The 18711-nt window shown below is 36.9% G+C and overlaps 1 protein-coding gene across 1 annotated transcript; it reads right to left on the bottom strand.

The window, feature by feature from the left end:
- Positions 1-2053: 2053 nt before the first annotated feature.
- On the bottom strand, positions 2054-17038 carry LOC105034568 (uncharacterized). The gene is given in 6 exon segments (XM_029261670.2): positions 2054-2453; positions 2586-2771; positions 13972-15948; positions 15951-15983; positions 15986-16666; positions 16669-17038. Coding segments are annotated over 4 exon segments (1773 nt in total). The 5' UTR covers positions 16919-17038; the 3' UTR covers positions 2054-2453; positions 2586-2771; positions 13972-15139.
- Positions 17039-18711: the final 1673 nt, after the last annotated feature.

Raw genomic sequence — 18711 nt, 5'->3', positions numbered from 1 at the left:
GCATGTTATAATCCGGCAAATGAGAGCTTGTTATTCAAATCAGAGGTCACTAATTCACATTAGTTTTTTTTTTAGAATTTTTTGCTAGATATTCAGATCCAATTTAGGAAGTATTTAAAATTCAAATTCAAATCCAGATCCAATTAGATATCAAAATTTTTATTCAAATCCGATCCACTTTGGATATTAAAATGGATACAATCGAGATAGGTGATGAGCCAATAAGTTATAATATACCCATTGATTATATGAATCAATATTTAGGTTAACTTATACCAGTAAGTTTTAGGTATTGATATAAATTGATGTATTGGTCAAGATAAAAACCTTAGTAAGGAGGAAGAGAAAGTCTCGTCCTTTCCATCTTTATTATCACCATACATTGAGAATAGATTCTTGTATTTATTTTAGTCTCACACATTATCATACTAAATTCCTTTGGTGAGGTGGAGCTTGGTGTGTGTCAAAGGAATAGTGGCAAATCTATCTTCCTCCGCACCATTCTCCTTGTAGGCATCATTTTATAGACACCTATCAGAAGAAAACCCGTAGGCAGAGTATACTCTACATTAGGGAGGAGGGATGCATACTTGTGTCTCCCATAAACCAACATGAAGTCGTCTAGCCAAATCAATCAGGTGGTGGTTGCATGAATTTGGACGTAGTAGTAACATCACACGGTGGCAACACTCTAGCTGGAGGGTGGTGCAGTGAGGTCCCATAGCCAAGACTTGGACATTTCCACGTAAGAGTTCATGGGTACTAGAGACCAGCAACAAAACCTCCCGGCTAATCATGTTTGCAATTCATCACGTCTCTATTGAGATCACAAAGACTAACAATTTATTGCATGTTGGCCAGGGTCATAGTTCATTGTGCCTGTACTCAGAACACGAACAAGTTACTCCTGCTGGCCAAGGTCCATTTATCACAATAATTGACTGAGAGTTTGAAATGTTAACAAAATAGAGTTCCTACGTAACTAATGGAACTACAGAGTTCTCAGAATAACAATAACTTTCATGAAATCATAACCAGAAGCAACGAGTCATATTATTATTATAAAAGAGAATTCAAAAGCACAACCATGCAATTTCAATGAAACCTAATAGCTTCGGGGTTCTTGATAAAATGGACAAATAAACTAAATTTTCAAAATCTTCAGATATACTGTTTATATAAGTTCACCACTTAATCCCGTTCAATTATGGCAACAAGCAACATTAAAAGTGAAAATTTCATCTCAAGCCAAATCTCAAGAGCACAATCTTACTATGTCCAAATACAACAACAAGTAACCATGACGGCCTAAATTTACAGCCTATCAAAACACAACCAAGTTTTGATGATTTTCTAATATTTGCAAAATCTTTAGGTAATTTTTGAAAATCATTTCTAAGAATTAGAAGCCTCAGTTCAGGTTATAGACATAAGTGAGTCATGCTCAGCCCCAAAGCAAAATCTAGATACTGCCCAAGTGCTGAAGGGAGCTAGATACTGCCCAAGTGAAAACCCATCATACTTAGAATTAGCCAATCATAATAACAATGGGATCTAAAAACTAATTTATTTATTTTTAATCAATACAATTTCAAATCAAAACATACGGCTTTATAAGCATAATTTATTTATAAATTTTAATTATGGAATTTTTAAATAGCTAATATACCTCATATGTAGAAATATACTATTCAGAATTTAATTTACTGTTCTCTGTTGTATGAAACAAAATTAAAATACATAATTTTTTATTTGCAGAAATTAAGTCACAAAAATCTAATGTACAAAAAAAAAATTAATAAGCAAAATTTTATTGTTCAGTAATTTATTGTACAAAATTTAAAATACAAAATATACGACCTACAAAAATAATGTTATAGAAAGAACATATATAGATATAAGAAGCTGATAATCACTTTGCTATAATTTATCACGGATATGGTAATGCATAAAATTTTGTTTTATTTCAAAATTTAACTGATACAATATTATATAAATATAATAATTAGAAAATTTCATTTCAAAACTTAATTTAAAAAATTTTCATTTCGTAGATTAAGTTGCAAGATTTTAATATAAATATTCAAAAAACAAAAACTAGAATTTGATTTTAGAAGAATTAATTGCAGAAATTCAGAACATACTTTGTTTTGCTGGAAAGAAATCTTGCTGAAATTATTTCATCCAAAATTCTCTTTTCAAAATAAACAAATTAGTTGCACACAATATGAGCATAGCACATGCAAGGGTGTGTATTGACATCTGTCCACTCTTCGCTGTGAGGGTCAAGCAAGTGATCAAAATAGTCTTCGACTGCCAACTGAACAGTTTTTATGGTTAATTGCTCGACAATGACCCTTTGCTGTAGAGTCTTTTATTTGTCAGCCAAGTAGCTTTCGCTTGCTGAATCATCATGGCCCTAATCCAAAACACATGCAGAGGGACCTGGCAACCTGCGGCACGCATGCAGAACTTAGGCCACAAGCATGAAAAGCAACAACTTGTCAAAGAACAAATACAAACCAATCTATACAACAATCCAACACTTGCAGGATTAGTTTCAATGCTGTCTAAATTTCTAATACCTGAACTGGCCATCGCCAATTCCAAACCACAATTAACAATGTCACCACTCCAACAAGTTCTGCCAGATAACAATATCAAAGAGGTTTTCCAAAACAGCATTATGGTGGTGCGATTGGGTTCAACAAACTCTAAGCCTTGGTCTAGGTTCATTCCCAAGCACCATCATCACCTCCTAACCTCCGGCTCTAAAAAAAGAAGCAAAGAGTAAGATGAAACTCCAGTAAGAAACCAACAACCATAATTAAAGAGATCAAATAAATATAATATAAGAACTTCGAACCAGTTATGAATGCAAGATACAGAATAATTTATTTAGGAAGCATTCCAAAATCAAAATTGCACACATAATTCCAAGGAGTTGTATATAAACCATTTTCCAAATCAATATTTCACTTATGCTTTCAAAGAGTATTTAATATGTATTTACCAAAATCAAAGTTTCATGTACAAATGCTTTCACTAAACAATGTGTGCCTATATTCCATGACCCATGTTCACATAAAATTTCAAAGGGTAATTTATGAGTTGATTTCTGAAATTAGTATGTTACATATATAAATATTTTTAATGAATAATTATAAACCATTTCCTAAATTAGTATCTTTCTTGTAATTCCAGTGAGCAATATATAAACCATTTTCAAAGCCCTAGGATTTCATTATTCATTGGTTTATGAGATTAAGACCATATTATACCTATGATAAAGCCTAGTATACTATATTTAACCCCTATAGAGTAGGTCTAGTAAACTGCATTTAACCCCTGCTAAGTAGGTCCAATACACCATATTTAACTCTGAGTAAGTCTAGTATGCTTTATTTAAGCCCTTTGGAGTAGGTCTTGTACACAATATTTAATCCCTACACTACAACCAATATTTAACCTCAAACAGTTCATCAACTCAATCATAAATGAGTATCCAAACACTTTCAAATATTTGTCACAGCATTAACACGGCCTATTTGATCATTGATCGAGCCAAATTCGAGCTGAATATCAAACCAAATACAAGCTGGCTCATGAATAGCTTGCTGGTTTGACAGCCCTAAAACATGCCCAAACCTCAGCCATAAAATTATTTCTTTACCTCAATCAGGAATTTTGCATTAACCATGTTAATCATAAGATACATAAATAATAATAATAATAATAAATCTAGGTATCACATTCCAAATCATAAAGCATGAATTGAAATCAAGATAACATGTTTTTAGTTGACACATAAAGGCAAACCTAAGCGACCGCTTCATATGAATCCATGTTCATTTACCAGGCCTTACTAAAGCATTCTGTGAATATATGAATGAGAAAAGATGGACAATAGATTCAAGAAGAGGACTGTGAGTTATGACAAACTGTGACTGATTGCAATAGAAATATATCAAAACTTTAGTATTTTAGGTGAGGGGCGGTATTTTCAGAAATTTACTTTTAGTGCAACAATTATATTATTTCTGACAATATCCCTTGTTTAAATGATATAAGATGATGCTGAACTAATTGAAACATACCCGTGGCAAAACTTACAAGTTCATACTCCACCATTTAGCCCATTGTGTTTGATTTTTTCAAGATTCTTTGAAGTATTTCATATTCAAGTTTTTCTTTTAGGTTACTAAGAAAACATCCCATAATGTTGTTTACAAGATGGTGGAACATATTCTTTCATATACTGGAAACCATTTCTCAGCCATAGATCTGATACCTTGTTCCACCTTCTGCCATGTCAGATAGTGGAAATGCATTTTATTCCCAAATAACAAAAGCATTATTTTCTAAATAATAGTTTTGTTTTAAAATCATTTGAAACAAGATCACAATTTTTGATGCCTCAGAAGCTTCAGAGTTCAGTTTCATAGTGAACACACTTTCTAGAGATATTTTCACTTTAATTACTATTCTGGGTCAAAGAATTATGAAACATAACATTGCTGGTTTTACTTATCTTAACCTCGGATGCATGTCCAACAGCATGCTCACAAACATGCTATCTGTATTAGAAAAATATCCGAACTGTCATTTTATTCAAAATTATGTTGTCAAGAATGCTATTCAGCACCAAGAACTTTTCCAAGATCTCATTCAAATTAGCTTCTTCCACCTCACCTTTCCCCCAGAGGCACTTGATATGATCACATCTGACTGCCTTTGCATTATTGCATCCTTCCTCATTCACAAATTCATGTCTAAATCAGCCTGAGGTTTCCACTCTTATAGAACCCATTCAAGAAAGTAATTTTGAGTCACATGACTCAGTTCCAGACCCATATCTAAAGCTCATTTAAGAGTGTAGCTGCCATTCTCAATTCCTTCAAAATGCACCAGTCAAGACATTTTAATTCACAGGATTGACTGTTAGACCATTCTAATCCAATTCATATAAAAGCTTCTCATATACCCATTTCTATAAAATTTGAACTCAAACAAATTTGTTGAAAAATCAGAATAATATTTTCTCCAAAGCAGTCCTCTCAGACCAGAGACAATTCACAATCAAATCCTCTGTAATCCCAGACTGACAATGCCATCAATCAATGCCACAAAGAAATCATTGAACAAACCCTTCGTATGCAACTCATCAGCTGACTCATTCTAAGTCAACTTTTCATCTTTTTGATCAATCCAAAAGTCCCATTGACCTTGCCCTTGCCAAAAAGCTTACTCATCAAGTAAATATAAGTCAAAACTAAGGACATTGGAAGAAGGTTTTTCTGTCTTGTTTCCTCAAGAAATCACATTGTAGTAGCATTTGATTTCATCGTTACAGTACCTATTAATTACAGTCAAGGATTAAAGTGCCGATATGTACAGTACAATATCTACAATATGAAACTTGAAGCAAGTCATCAGCATGTTAGACTGGTGCATAGCTTTACACAACTTGTCCTGGCCCCTATAAATGCTTGTCCACTCCCTTGTTGACAGATCAATATAGGCAAATATGCATTCTTGCAGACGCAAACTCTTTCTCATTTTAAGCATATATCCAACCAATTGAATAGCCTCTTGTTTCTACTTTCAATGGTCAAAATATTTCTTGTTGATTTTCTTTCTCTATTTAATGACAGTAGTATAGGCTTCTCATGGTACCAAGGATGATGACATTTCATATATCAGCGGTATACTACTAAGTTGCATGTCTCTTTATAGCTTTTATGTTAAATACAGAACTGATATTTGCTGCCTGTAAGTGCATAAAATAGTTGTATAATGTTATAAACCACAATTAGCATTAATTCTCAGTATGATTAATGATACTAAATTCATATTTCCTAGTTAAAACTATGTTTGTTTGTTTCAATGTTGTTCATTTGCCATGGAAAGGCCAGCCAGTGAACCCCTTGTATGGCCTAGGTAGTTGGTAGTTGCTTAGGCTGCCGACTAGGAAGGAAAGCTTCGAGCTTTTACCATGCATACTCTTAGTCACATGCATAAACAAACATGTCCATGTTCTCTACATACACTTTTTCACCATACTTCGGATCATAAACCTATTTTTCGCACAAGTGTCCAAAGATGAAAATCCACAAGGAGATCAGCAACAGCATCATTGCCACTGCAACACCTAGCAAGCTCCAGAGCACAGCCAGATAACCAACATCCAGCAAGAAGCAGGAGGCGAGCAAACTAGATGCGAGCAAGTAGAATAAAGGGAGAAAATTAGGAAGAAAGGTGGAAAAAATGCCAGATGAAGAAAAGGTGTGCTGGTCACTACAATTGTTGCTGCCACTCATCACAACTAACTGACCAGTTAGCAACCGTTAATCAGCCCTCTGGCTCCACTAAGTTGGTGATAGCCTTCACTACCCACCCATGTTTCCCATATGGGGCTTAAATAGGGAAGAAAATGGAAAAGGGGGCAGGGTTCACGCAGACTTGGCTGAAACAGACTTGACCTAAACAGCCTAGCCAAATTAAGCACCTAGAGGGCCGTTCATCATCCTACTGGCTATATTAGCTTGGTAAAGCCTTGTCTACCCTACCATATGTCTCATATGGAGCTTATAGAGGGAAAAAAAATGGGGGAGAAAACCTTAAAAAGGTAGGGCTCCAGTGGGCTTGGCCAAATTAAGTGCCTAAGCGGCAGCACCTAGGCAACTGCTTTTAACAATGTTGATTTGTTTAAAATATGCAGGTTCACTGGCATAAAGTAATTAACACTACACAAATTTTAAAATAGGTTGAAATGAAGTAACATATCTTAACATTGCAGTCATGAATTCTCTTAGTAGCTTTTAAAACTTTCCATATTACTGCACACCAAGTATCAATAAACATATACCCTATTTAAAATGGCATTAGGCACACCGTCTATCACCAGCCATAGATCTGATACCTTTTCCACCTCTCACATCACATGGTAGTAACACATTTTCTTCCCATGTAATGGAACCATTAATTTTCTACCTAGATCTTTTAGTGCTTTAAACTCATTTGAAACACAAATCAGATCCTTAAGAGTTTTAAAGAGTCACCTGCAACAATTTTGATGCCTTAAAAGATTCAGACTTCAGTTTCCAAATAAATACACTTTCTAGAGAGTATTCTTTTTCATTATAGTTACTTCTCTGCATCTGAGAATTATATGAAACATAACATTACCAGTGTAACTTTTTTTAACATCTGATTCATGTTCAGTGGCGCCCTCACAAAGATGCCCCCACTACCATTTCATTCAAAATTATATTGTAGGAACTGCTGCTTGGGACCCAGCATTGTTCCAGCATCTCATTCAAATTGGTTTCTTCCATTTCATTTCACCTTTCCCAAATGCACTTGACCACATTTGCATGATTTCCATCCTTCTCCTTCCTCAGACCATGTTTAAAACAGCCCTTGGGGTTTTCCTTTCTTATAGAACTCATTAAAGAAGGTAGGTAGAAGTCACATCAGTTGGTTCCAGACCCATATCTAACACCTTGTTTATGCTCCCAACTGCCATCCCAAATTCCTCCCCTAGACAATGCACCATTCAACACATAACAAATCACAGGATTGAGTGTTACACTCTTCTCATCCAATTCATTTAAAAGCTTCTCATATCCCCATTTTCAGAGAACTTGATATTAAACAATTTTGAGTTGCAAAGTTGGAATAATATTCTCTCCAAGACCAATCCCTTCAAGCCAATCACGATCAGATCCTCCGCCACATAGAGAAACCATCAAACAAACACTTATTACCAAACCAATCAAGAAACTCCTTATAAGTTAAAACATTAGGAGAGGGTTTTTACTGCTTTTGTTCCTCAAGAAATCTCATTGCAGTAGTACTTTTCATTTCATTTTATAATACACATAAATGTAGTCAAGGGTTATAGTTGTGCCCAAGGTCCGTGAAAGTAGAACCAGAACTGAGATCCATGTCGGCCGGCTGGCAGTATGAGTCGGTACAGATCTGTATCGGACTGACCAGTGCAATCGGCACAAAAGAGAAGAAGGGAATCGGGGAGGAGAAAAAGAGATAAAGAGGGGAGGGGAAGGGAGAAAGGAGGAGGGAGGGAGAGGGTGGCCAAAGAGATACTGGCAGTGGCCATAGGCAGGCCATGGGCATGCTTGGAGGGCCACCAAAGCCTTCGCTTCCTTTGCCAAATCTCGATCAAAAGAGAGAGAGAGAGAGAGAGAGAGGAGGAGAGGGAAGGAAGGGAAGCTGTCGGAGAGGCTGTCGAAGAGCCTTCAGCTAGCCATCGTGACCGTCGGATAGTGTAATTGCAACCTATGGTGCTGCGGACATGAAACATGAGCGATCGCCCCTGTTTTATGAGATTTTTTTAGAAAAACCTCGACCACAATGAAGCCGGCACACCCATTGCCAGCTTCATTATTTCTCCAATTTTTTTAAAAAATTCTTGAAGCAGTGAAGTCGGTAATGGATTTACCGACTTTACTATTCATTGTCGTTTTTAAAAAAATACGATAAACTGAACAGGGATGGTCGTCTCTGTTTCGTGGCCACGGCTCCGCCTACATATTTTCCACCATCCAGTGGCCATAGTAGCCATCCGATGCCCTCTAATGGCCTCTCCACCAATCATGCCTTCCTCTAGTACTGTCGCTCCCTCTCTCCCTCCATCTCTCTCAATTAAATGCCCTATTGGCGATACTGAGCAATAGAGGCCTTCATGGCCCTTCGACGGCCTTGACAGGCCACCACGGGCTTCCGACGGTGTCATCCCCTCTTTCCTTCCCCTCCTCTTTCTCTCTCTCCCTCTCTCTCATTCGGTGTTCTGATTTGCCCAACCAAATCGTCTCGATTTGCGCCAGTACGGCTCGAAACACCTTGAACCATTCTGTTCGGGATAGTTCGGCGAACGCGGGTTGTGCCCATTTGAATAGTATCTATCTATGATAAGAGCCTTGTCAGCAGGTTATTAGCATGTACCACATGTCCTGCTCCCTATCAAAAGCTTATCAGCTAATATCAATGCACTGGCATAGGCTAATGTGTATTATAACAAACTTAAACCTAATTTTCTCACTTTAAACCTGTACCCACCAAATTGAATAGCCTTTGCTTCTACTGCAATTGGTATAAAATTATTTCTTGTTCATTTCCTTTCTTTATTTAATGACGAAACTTCATCTAATCTACATATTAAAAAAATAATAGAAATCAAAATATACCAAGCCAAAAACTAAAAATCATGCTATCTTATAGAATAGGCATCCTGTGTTAGCAACAATAGTGAACTTCTGGCAGTTCAGTGGTGCAATACTAAAGTATGCTGTTAATACGTAAAGAAAGTTGCATGCTGTCATTAGCTTTCTCTAATGAATTTTGAACTGATTAGTGTTGTAAGTGTGCAAAATAGTTTTATAATGTTAAGCCACAATCAGCATGCATCCTCAGTATGACTCATGGTGGTAAATTCCTACTTGTTAGTTAAAAACTATGTTTATTTAGAACAAGTATATCCATGAGCATGAAGCAGTTAATATTGGTTTATGCTTAAAATAGGTCATATCAGTAAAATATCTCACCTTTTTGGTTGGGAATTTTGTTACGAACTTTTGTATCTTAGTGTTTGCCAAGATTCAATACTCAATAAGTACCATGCCAACCCCTAATCGATAGAAGAATGATAAATTGGTCCTTGATTACAATGTTCAAGGTAAACACACTCGGGCTGGATCTATATTGAGACCATCTCCCTTAAAAATGTACCTGCTTTTTATGTTCCCACCATTCAAACCATCTTGTAACTACCAATTCCTTAAAGAGCAGGCAGTGGACATGTAGTGGCTGAGTTCTATAGTAGATAGTGGAAAGTGGGTGATATTGCAGACATTATGTACCCAAGATGGGCTGCCAATATTTATCAATATCTTTTTACTTGCTATGCATAAAAAAAATCAAAGAAAAAAACTAAAAAAAAAATATCATCCAGAATCATAATATTGCATCAACATCCATAAAATATAAAGGTCCACAATCTAATGAGAAATATCATTAAATGATAACATCACTCATAAGACAACAAAAATTCATAATCACATAACATCAACTATAAAATAAAGGTATTCTCAATCACATAACGCTAACCACAGGAGAAATAGTTGCACAATCATATAACATGATTCATTTCTCTTTCTCCTCTTCTCTCCCACATCATCATTGCACAAAATAATTGGACTGATACAATTGAAAACCAGCCCACTATTGGAACACATTGCCTGCGTTGAACCAATACCATTGTGGTTGCCATAGTGGGTTTTTGCCTAATATAGGGGCTGCTCCATACCCAAGCACCATACAGCATCACTGTCACTTAGAAAAGCATATTCAAGCTGAAACCACTATAGCTATCACTACAACAGCTGTAGCAGCTTATTTTTAAAACAATGGCAAATAAGGTTCATGAGGGTGCAATTTACAAGCATATACCATGAAACCCTCAACAAGCTCATTCCTTGATGAGACTACTTGTCCCTAAAACTTCTGCCTTACCAAAAATGTTGATTTTGGGTTAGTTAATGACCGATCTGGAGTTATCCTCAAATAAATCAACTTATACAAATCTAAAATCTTGATCCTTCCACCTATGACTAGAGCATTGGATAACCTGTTCTAAGAGGATTGGCAAATGACAACTTATATCCACATTAACAAGGTTTCAAATATTGACACCAAGTCTGGCACACATTTGTTTGTGAGATCGGTTTGGTACCAAGCTAACCCTAACCAACACATGGTAAGAAGCTCCATGCTGTTAGGACTGAAACCGAATCGAATATAAATCGGATACCAACATATCCATATCCGTATTTGTTTTGTCTGACGATTATAAATACGGATATTATTCGGATGCAAAAATTTATATTTATATTTGTTTTAAATGGATACGGATACAATTCGAATACTAGAAGTATAGATATAATTACGCATATAACTTATATAATTAAACTTTATGACCACAGAATCAAAAATATCACTAAATAGATGATAAAACAAGTTAATAACATATTTATATGGTTGTATATTTCTCTTAAAAGTTAATAAGTACTATATAAAATTATATAAGATTACATGTAGATTTGGATATTCGAATACGGATCGGATAGTTATCTATCCATATCCATATCCATTTTTCTTTGACAGATATGGATATGGATATGGATATTAGTTGAATCCTCAAATTTCTATCCATATATGGATTAATTCAACTGTCAAAATATATCCGGACCGATAATATCCATACCAATTTCACCCCTAATGCTAGCACCATACCAAGACGACTAAAAATGATTTTTTTTAATTTTTTATTTTTCTAATTTTGTTCTATATTTTTATGTTTAAATTGTGTTATTCAATGGGCATATGGTACCAGAGTGTCAATATTGGCACCAATACTCAATGATCAACAAACTAGCAATATTTATAAGTGAATAATGATGAATAAAATATAGTATTGTAAAAAGAAAATGGATAATAATTCACTCTAATACTATGTAGAGTGTTGATAGTTCTGGTATAACTTTAATATCACACTTTGTAATTTCTCAGATTGAAATACCTTTTATTTTGTTTTCATTAATATTCTAATCCAAAGATATTAATAATTTATAAAAAGATTATTTATATTGCAGGGTGTTGTCCACCCTCCAATATATCCCAAATTCAAGTAAAACAAAAAAAAAGATAGGAATTTTGCTAATTTTTATGATTTTTGCTATTTTTTGGCCAAAAAAGGATATGAGGGTCTCACCTAATTTGATGGTCATCCTTTGTAGATCTATTTGCTGCCTCTCCCATAGACTCGAATCCTCCACATGGTTCTCCTCTTCCTTTCCCTCTTTCTATCTCTCTCTTCCTCTTTTTCTCATGACTTTGGGAGGAATAGGGCTAAGCCTTCCTCATGGGATGCCTAAAGGCATCAAAAGCACCCTGCTGGCCTCTACTCCCCCTCACCATACGATTTTTTTTCAAAAAAAAAAGAAAAAAGCATCTCAATTGGGATGCCTTCAAAACCACCCAAACCAGTGTTGATATTGGTCCTGTTGACCGGTTTGGACTGAGAGGCATGAAAAGAATGGTACTAGCTGAACTGGGGATTGTATCAATCGATACCGGTTGGTATTGAATCTAAATGACCCAGCAATGACCACGATAAGCCATTTTATACAATTTTAATGACCTGGAGGCATCAAGGTTAGGTTTTTTAGCTGAAAAGATATAGTATCGGTGGTATCCTCCCATTCCATTTGTATTTAAAACCCTGCATATAAATGTTGGCTTGGAAAGGAGCTTAGAAAATGGATTGTTTTCAAGTCTTTGGCAAACATGTGAACCCGCATATGATGATTGCATTGCAATCTCAAATGTCATTGGCAATGGCAAGGATGTGGACAATAGAATGGTTTAAGATTTGACGTCATCTACTAACAGCAACTTATTGTGAGCAGAAACTGAGAAATGGGAACTCGAAGCTATGGGAAGACCAAAATAGCTTCTCTGCTTGTAGAGTTAGTGGAAAGTTGGCCTCAACCTTCTATGTTAAATACCCAATGGTAGGATGAGATGGTGACATAACATGACCTTAAGCTCAGATCTGTGAATAAAAGCAAATAAAGGCAGAAGGTTTTTGAAGAGAACATTGTGGTTGGAACTTCTTTATCAATATAGTCTTTCACATTAACTGGTTATTGTTATCTTACAAGTATGTAATAACATAAGTAGCATTTAAGAAGACAATTTTAAGGTTGCATTCAGTTCAGCAATAAAACAGGAATAAGGCTTGGAATAAGCCCTATCTGCTAAATAGATACGAGAAGGCAGGAATAAGGGAGGAAGTTATTCTGGTCAAATCTTCTTGTTCATGGATAATTATTTCAAGGGGGAGCTGGAGTAACTTTATTCCTAGGATAAAGCCCTCTTTTATTCCATTCCCCCTTTTAACAAAAGGAATACCTTCAGCCTATATTTATCCAGCCAGAAAAAAGAAATTTTAGCTAAAGAATAGCGAGAATAACTTGTGGAATAATCACTGGAGGATTAATCACTATCCTTATTCCTGAACCAAATGCAGCCTAAGGTATAAAACGTTAGCTACCTCTTTGGAGGCAGAACTCAAAGCATGTTTTTACTGTTTTGGGTGTGCAAATACTTCTTTCAGAATAAAATTTAGATCCACAAGTACTTTTTGCAGCATTGGTTGAATGGTCAATATAAAGCCCAAGAATTGGTTCAAAAGGAACTGTCAAGGTAACTTGAGGAGGAAGATAAAACTGAAATTATATCCTATCCTTATTTTTATTTAGTTTAGCTTAGTTATGCAAGATCAAAACTAAAGGTCAAGTTCATCCCATCTAACTAAAAATTGTTGAATACAGCCAGTCAAAGGCTTCACATCATATGCATAAGGATAATAAATAGCAATAGTCGAAGGGGAAAGAACTTATGCGACCTTTCATTCATAAGAAATTGATCTAGCAACAGCAACAAAATATTACAAATAACCGCACATCTAGAATGAATGGCAATTAATGAAGATATATAACTTGGTTAATCAAAAAAATCATTCATTTTGCACATCTAGTTTACTTTTCATGCCTAGTAATGGTTTTTCCTAATGTGTCATGACATACAGGAAACCAAAATTTAAATTCACAATTTGCTGCCATTTTTTCAAAAGCAGTGAGACAAGTCAAAAGTTCTATTTTGATTATTTTGTGTGAATAGACTTCAACAAGTTCAGCAAACTCACGTTGATGTTAAATGTCAAGAGCATGCACATTACATGTTTCCTAATGGCACATCTGTAAGTACAGCACATGATTATTCCACCAGAACATGAACAATATAATTTTTCATGCCCAAACCTGACTTGTAGATAGAAATAACATACACCTAGGACATGTAACCCAATTTTCAAACACATGCACTTACACAACATTTGTATGAACTCAATAGCTCGCTACCTTGACCTCTGCTTGCTTTGTTGAAACATGAACTGTTAAATGAAAATGTCATGGTAGTAACTAACTGCCCAGAAGCTTCACCATTAGAAATTTAGTTGTTGTATATAGTCCAGCCATCCCAGCATGGCTTCCACATGCACAGCCATGGTACCAACACGATCTTTGTGTAACAAACTTAGAGAAAGAATACTGAGAGATTTCATGATTGTTAATTCTCTCAAATCATTTTCGCACTAAATAAATCCTCCAGAGGCTCAGAACTTCACAATTGATGGTGCCTATGAATGCATGAAACTCACTGATATTCTTCTAAAGGGAATCCTTCAAAATAATTTTTTTTCTTTGCTTCTGATAACCACATTGTACATACCGGTCTTGCATCTGATAACCAAATGGTATGTACCTATCTTGGTTTTTCCAATTAGGCTCTAAGAACATGGTTACCATAATTTCATAAATATCACAAAATACCTCTCTCCAAAATTCATCCTCAACTATGTAATTATCAACTCTGCCAGGGAACGAATGTAAAGAAAGTACTGGTCCATTCCAGATATTGCTTCAAATCAACTATGCCATGCATAGATCCATATGGGCCCATATGTTTCACCATCAACACCTGCCACTGACTAGGAAAACTCTTTCAAAGAAATTCTTGAAACAATGATTTCCTCATGTCTGAAAACAATGAAGAGCACAGCATTCCCAATTTTATCACCTGATAGGATTCAAGCAGCACTATTACAATGGCGTCCATCTATATCTGGAACACAACCTCTCTCAACTATTTCTTCTTCAATAATACCATAAGTGACTCTCTTTCTGATAACCACATGGTATGTAGCAGTCTTGATTTCTCCAATTGGGTTCAAAGAACATCATTAGAAAATTTTAATGTACATCACAAGCATACATCCCTCCAACATTTCATCCGCAACTATATCATTACCAACTCTACCAGGCAATGAACTTTCTTGAGCAAAACAAGTAGTCAGTTTTCTTGATATTGCTTTCAGATCAATTATGCCATAAATAGACCCTTATGGGTTCATATATTTCATCATGGTCGCCTGCCATTCCTGACATCTGAAATCCATGAGAAGCATAGCATTCGCAACGCCATCCACTAATGGGATTCAAGCAGCATCATTGCAAAGATGTCCATCTATATCTGGAATATACCCTCTCTCAACCATTTCTTCCTTAATAATATCATAAGTAACTCTATTTGGAACCAAACCTTTCTCCAACATCTCATTCAGAAGCTCATTTGCCTCATCCATCTTACCTCCCCCAGAAAAATACTTGATGAGAATATTATATGTGACGACATTCGCATGCTTTCCACCCTTCTCCATCCTTGCCCTTATGTTCAAAGCAGCCCTGAGGTTCCCTTTCTTACACAACCCATCAATAAGAGTGTTATAAGTTACATGACTTGGCTGCAAACTAATTTCCTGCATCTCATCCAAAAGTTTGACCGCCTTTGCTGTCTTCTGTTCCCTGCACAAGGCACTGATCAGCACATTGTATGTTATGAGATCGGCTTTCACACCATTCTCTTCCATTTCATCCAATAGCTTTGTAGCACTGTTCATATCCCCATTGTTGCAAAAACCAGATATCAAACAGTTATAGGTCGAAACATTGGTATGTACTCCACTCCCCACCATAAGCCTCTTCAACCCAGTTGCATCGTCCATCAAACCTGAACGACAACACCCATCAATCAAAGTATTGAACGTGATAACACTTGGTGCCAAATTCCGTTCCAACATATCATCCAGCAATCCCTTTGCCTCAGCCAACATCCCTTTCTTGCAGAACCCATTAACAATCCCATTAAAAGTCACCACATTTGGCATCACATTTGATGCCTCCATCTCTTTAAGCAACCCGAGAGCTTCATCGACCTTGCCCTCGCTGCAGAGTCCATTAATCAAGGATTATAGGTGACCACATTAGGAGACAGCTCCTGCCTTTCAATTCCTCGAGAAACCTCATCGCCGCCAAGGTGTTCCCATCCTTGCAGTGCCCATCAATCAGTGTGTTGAAGGTAACCACATTGGGGTGGATCTTCGCTGACACCATCTCCCGCAAGAGAGCATCGGCCTTGTACATCTTCCCTGCTTGGCCCTTTTTGCAGCACCCATCAATGAGGGTATTGTAAGTAATCACTGACGGCGAGAACCCCCAAGACTTCATATCCTCGACGAGGTCCCCGGCCCTCCGGAGCTTCCCGGCCTTACAAAGGCCATTGATCACGGTGTTGAAGGTGATCAGATTAGGGGCGATCCTCCGCCGGATCATCTCTTTGTACACTTTCTCGACATTCTCGGTCCTTCCCTCCTTGATTAAAGAGCTTAGCAGAGGGTTGCAGGAGAGGGTCGACAGCCGGCAGCTGTAATCCCCGGCACGATAGAAGGCTTCCAAAGCTGACTCGGTTCTCGAATTCTTAACGAGGGCGAGGACCAGCATATCGGCGATGACGGAGAGGGAGGCGCCCCGGCGGTGGGTGTCGCTGGAGATGGAGAGGGAGTGGAGGATGGAAGGGGCGGAGTGGCGCCCGGACTTGGCGAGGGAGTGGAGCTCGGAGCGGAGGTCAGAGTAGAGCTTGGCGGCGGCGAGGGAATGGAGGAGGCGGCAGTGGAGGGGGAGCGGGTGGGGGAGTGGAAGTGGGATTCGGACCATCGGAAGAGGCGGCGGACGGTGGGGGGATCGGCATGAGGGGAATCGAGGAGGATGTGGAGGAGTTGGGGGGCGGCGGCGGCGGAGGTGATTCCGGCGAGGACTTTGAGGCGGGACCAGTGCTGGCGGGCGATGAGGTCGGAGATGGCGGCGACGTCAAGGCAGGCGGCGGCCGGGCGGGGCGGCGGCGCCGGCGCGGCGGTTTGGAAGCATGAATTTGGTGTCATAGGGATACAGAAAGGCTCGTCTGATGACGGAAATCCGCAAGGTTCCAATAACGCCGATTGATTAACAAAATAACGGGCGTCACCGAACCATTGGTTTACCCTGCTGTACCGAAAATTACTTCTGATCTTAAACCATTTCAAAATAGAAGAATATATTGGCACCTCTTAAACTACTTATATTCTAAGATTGTGCTTGACGCATCATGGGTAATTTTAAAAATAATTTAAATTATTTTTAAAATAAATTATTATTATTAAATTATTAATAATATATTATTATAATTGATATATATATTAATATTACGTAAAATTATTAAAAATTTTGATTATACATTTGATATAAAATTAGATTATGATAATAAAAATTAAATTTTTAAAATATTTTAAATAAATTTATTAAAAATTTATATAATATAATTTTATTTAATATATTTAATATTGTGGTTACTGAACACAACGTGTCTGTTGTCGATTGTTGGCCACCGTTGCTGTCGTCTTTATCATCGATTGCCACGCAGATTGGCATCATTGTAGTTTTTGCCATCGACTGCCATCATTGTAGACCTATGCTTCACGTTGCCACCATCCCATCGACTGGAAATCATTTATTTTTTATTATTTTTAATAAAAATATATTCATCACTTTGGTTTGGTTGACGTAGCAACAGTTGCATTTATTCGGGATGCATGGTAATCTTGGCTGTTTCTTTTTCTATACATTTTGCAATATTTATTTGCCGTCTACAGTTTATTGCAATGCTCCATTTTTCCTCGCACTCGCAGCTCCTTCACATCACCTTCTATACATGCATGCTTGATGGTTCTCAAGCCACATCTTTTCAGGTGTAACTGTCAATTTCAAAGGCTTCAGGCGCATTACTTTTGTTTATTATCTTACACGCATTGCTGGGTCATAGCAACTACTTTGTTTGTTCCTCGCATACTACATTCCACCCACTTCATTTCTATTTTGGCTTCACTACCTTAGAAAAAGCTTTGCTGCCTACTACTGGTTTGCTGCGGAGATGGTTTATGGTTTTATGCAAATTGAAAGATGGAGTTGGGTTTTGCGGCATATTTGACACGAAGTCCGGCACGCTAGTCATTGTACTCGCTCTGGGCTTGAGGGCTTATTGGTTCTATGCTGAATTGCTATTCTTTATTACTTTGATTTTAAATAGCTCGGTGTCGAACATGGGCTCAAATTCTCATTAATATCTTGGGGATTCGAATTTTGTTTGATTTTTTATGAGAATAATTTCACTCAAAAATTTTATTACAAAGATTATCAAAATAATTTTCAAGAACTGCATCCTAACCGGATCAGAATTTTGCCCACATGGACGATCCAAATCCATATTTAAAAACCAATAAATATCAATATTTAGGAAAACAAGGTAGACTCAATCAAACATAAGAAATCAAAAAATCAAACTATCAAGAAATAAAAAAATCAATATCTTACGAAATAAAAAAATCAATACGAACTAAGAAAAAAAAGAGAAGCAAATAAGATAAGAATCCAAATTCCTCATGGATGATACTTCCTCACAGACACTTTTTTGATTTGACATTTTTCTAGAGTCTCGCACATCTTATGAGTGAGAATTTGGCTCATAGTCAATCACCACATTGGGATGATCCTGGATATCGGTCTTCAACAATAAATTTTCCACCAATGGGTTAAGTGACAATTTGAGAAATGGAGATGATCTGAGATTAATGCGATATAAATCATTGAGACAGAACCAAATATAGTGATCTCATCATTTTCATCCAAATTTGATATGAGG

Source organism: Elaeis guineensis, chromosome 4, assembly GCF_000442705.2.
Source record: "Elaeis guineensis isolate ETL-2024a chromosome 4, EG11, whole genome shotgun sequence".
Taxonomy (NCBI): Eukaryota; Viridiplantae; Streptophyta; class Magnoliopsida; order Arecales; family Arecaceae; genus Elaeis; species Elaeis guineensis.
Note: the sequence above shows the minus strand (reverse complement) of the source record. Positions and strands in the feature narration are given on the sequence as shown.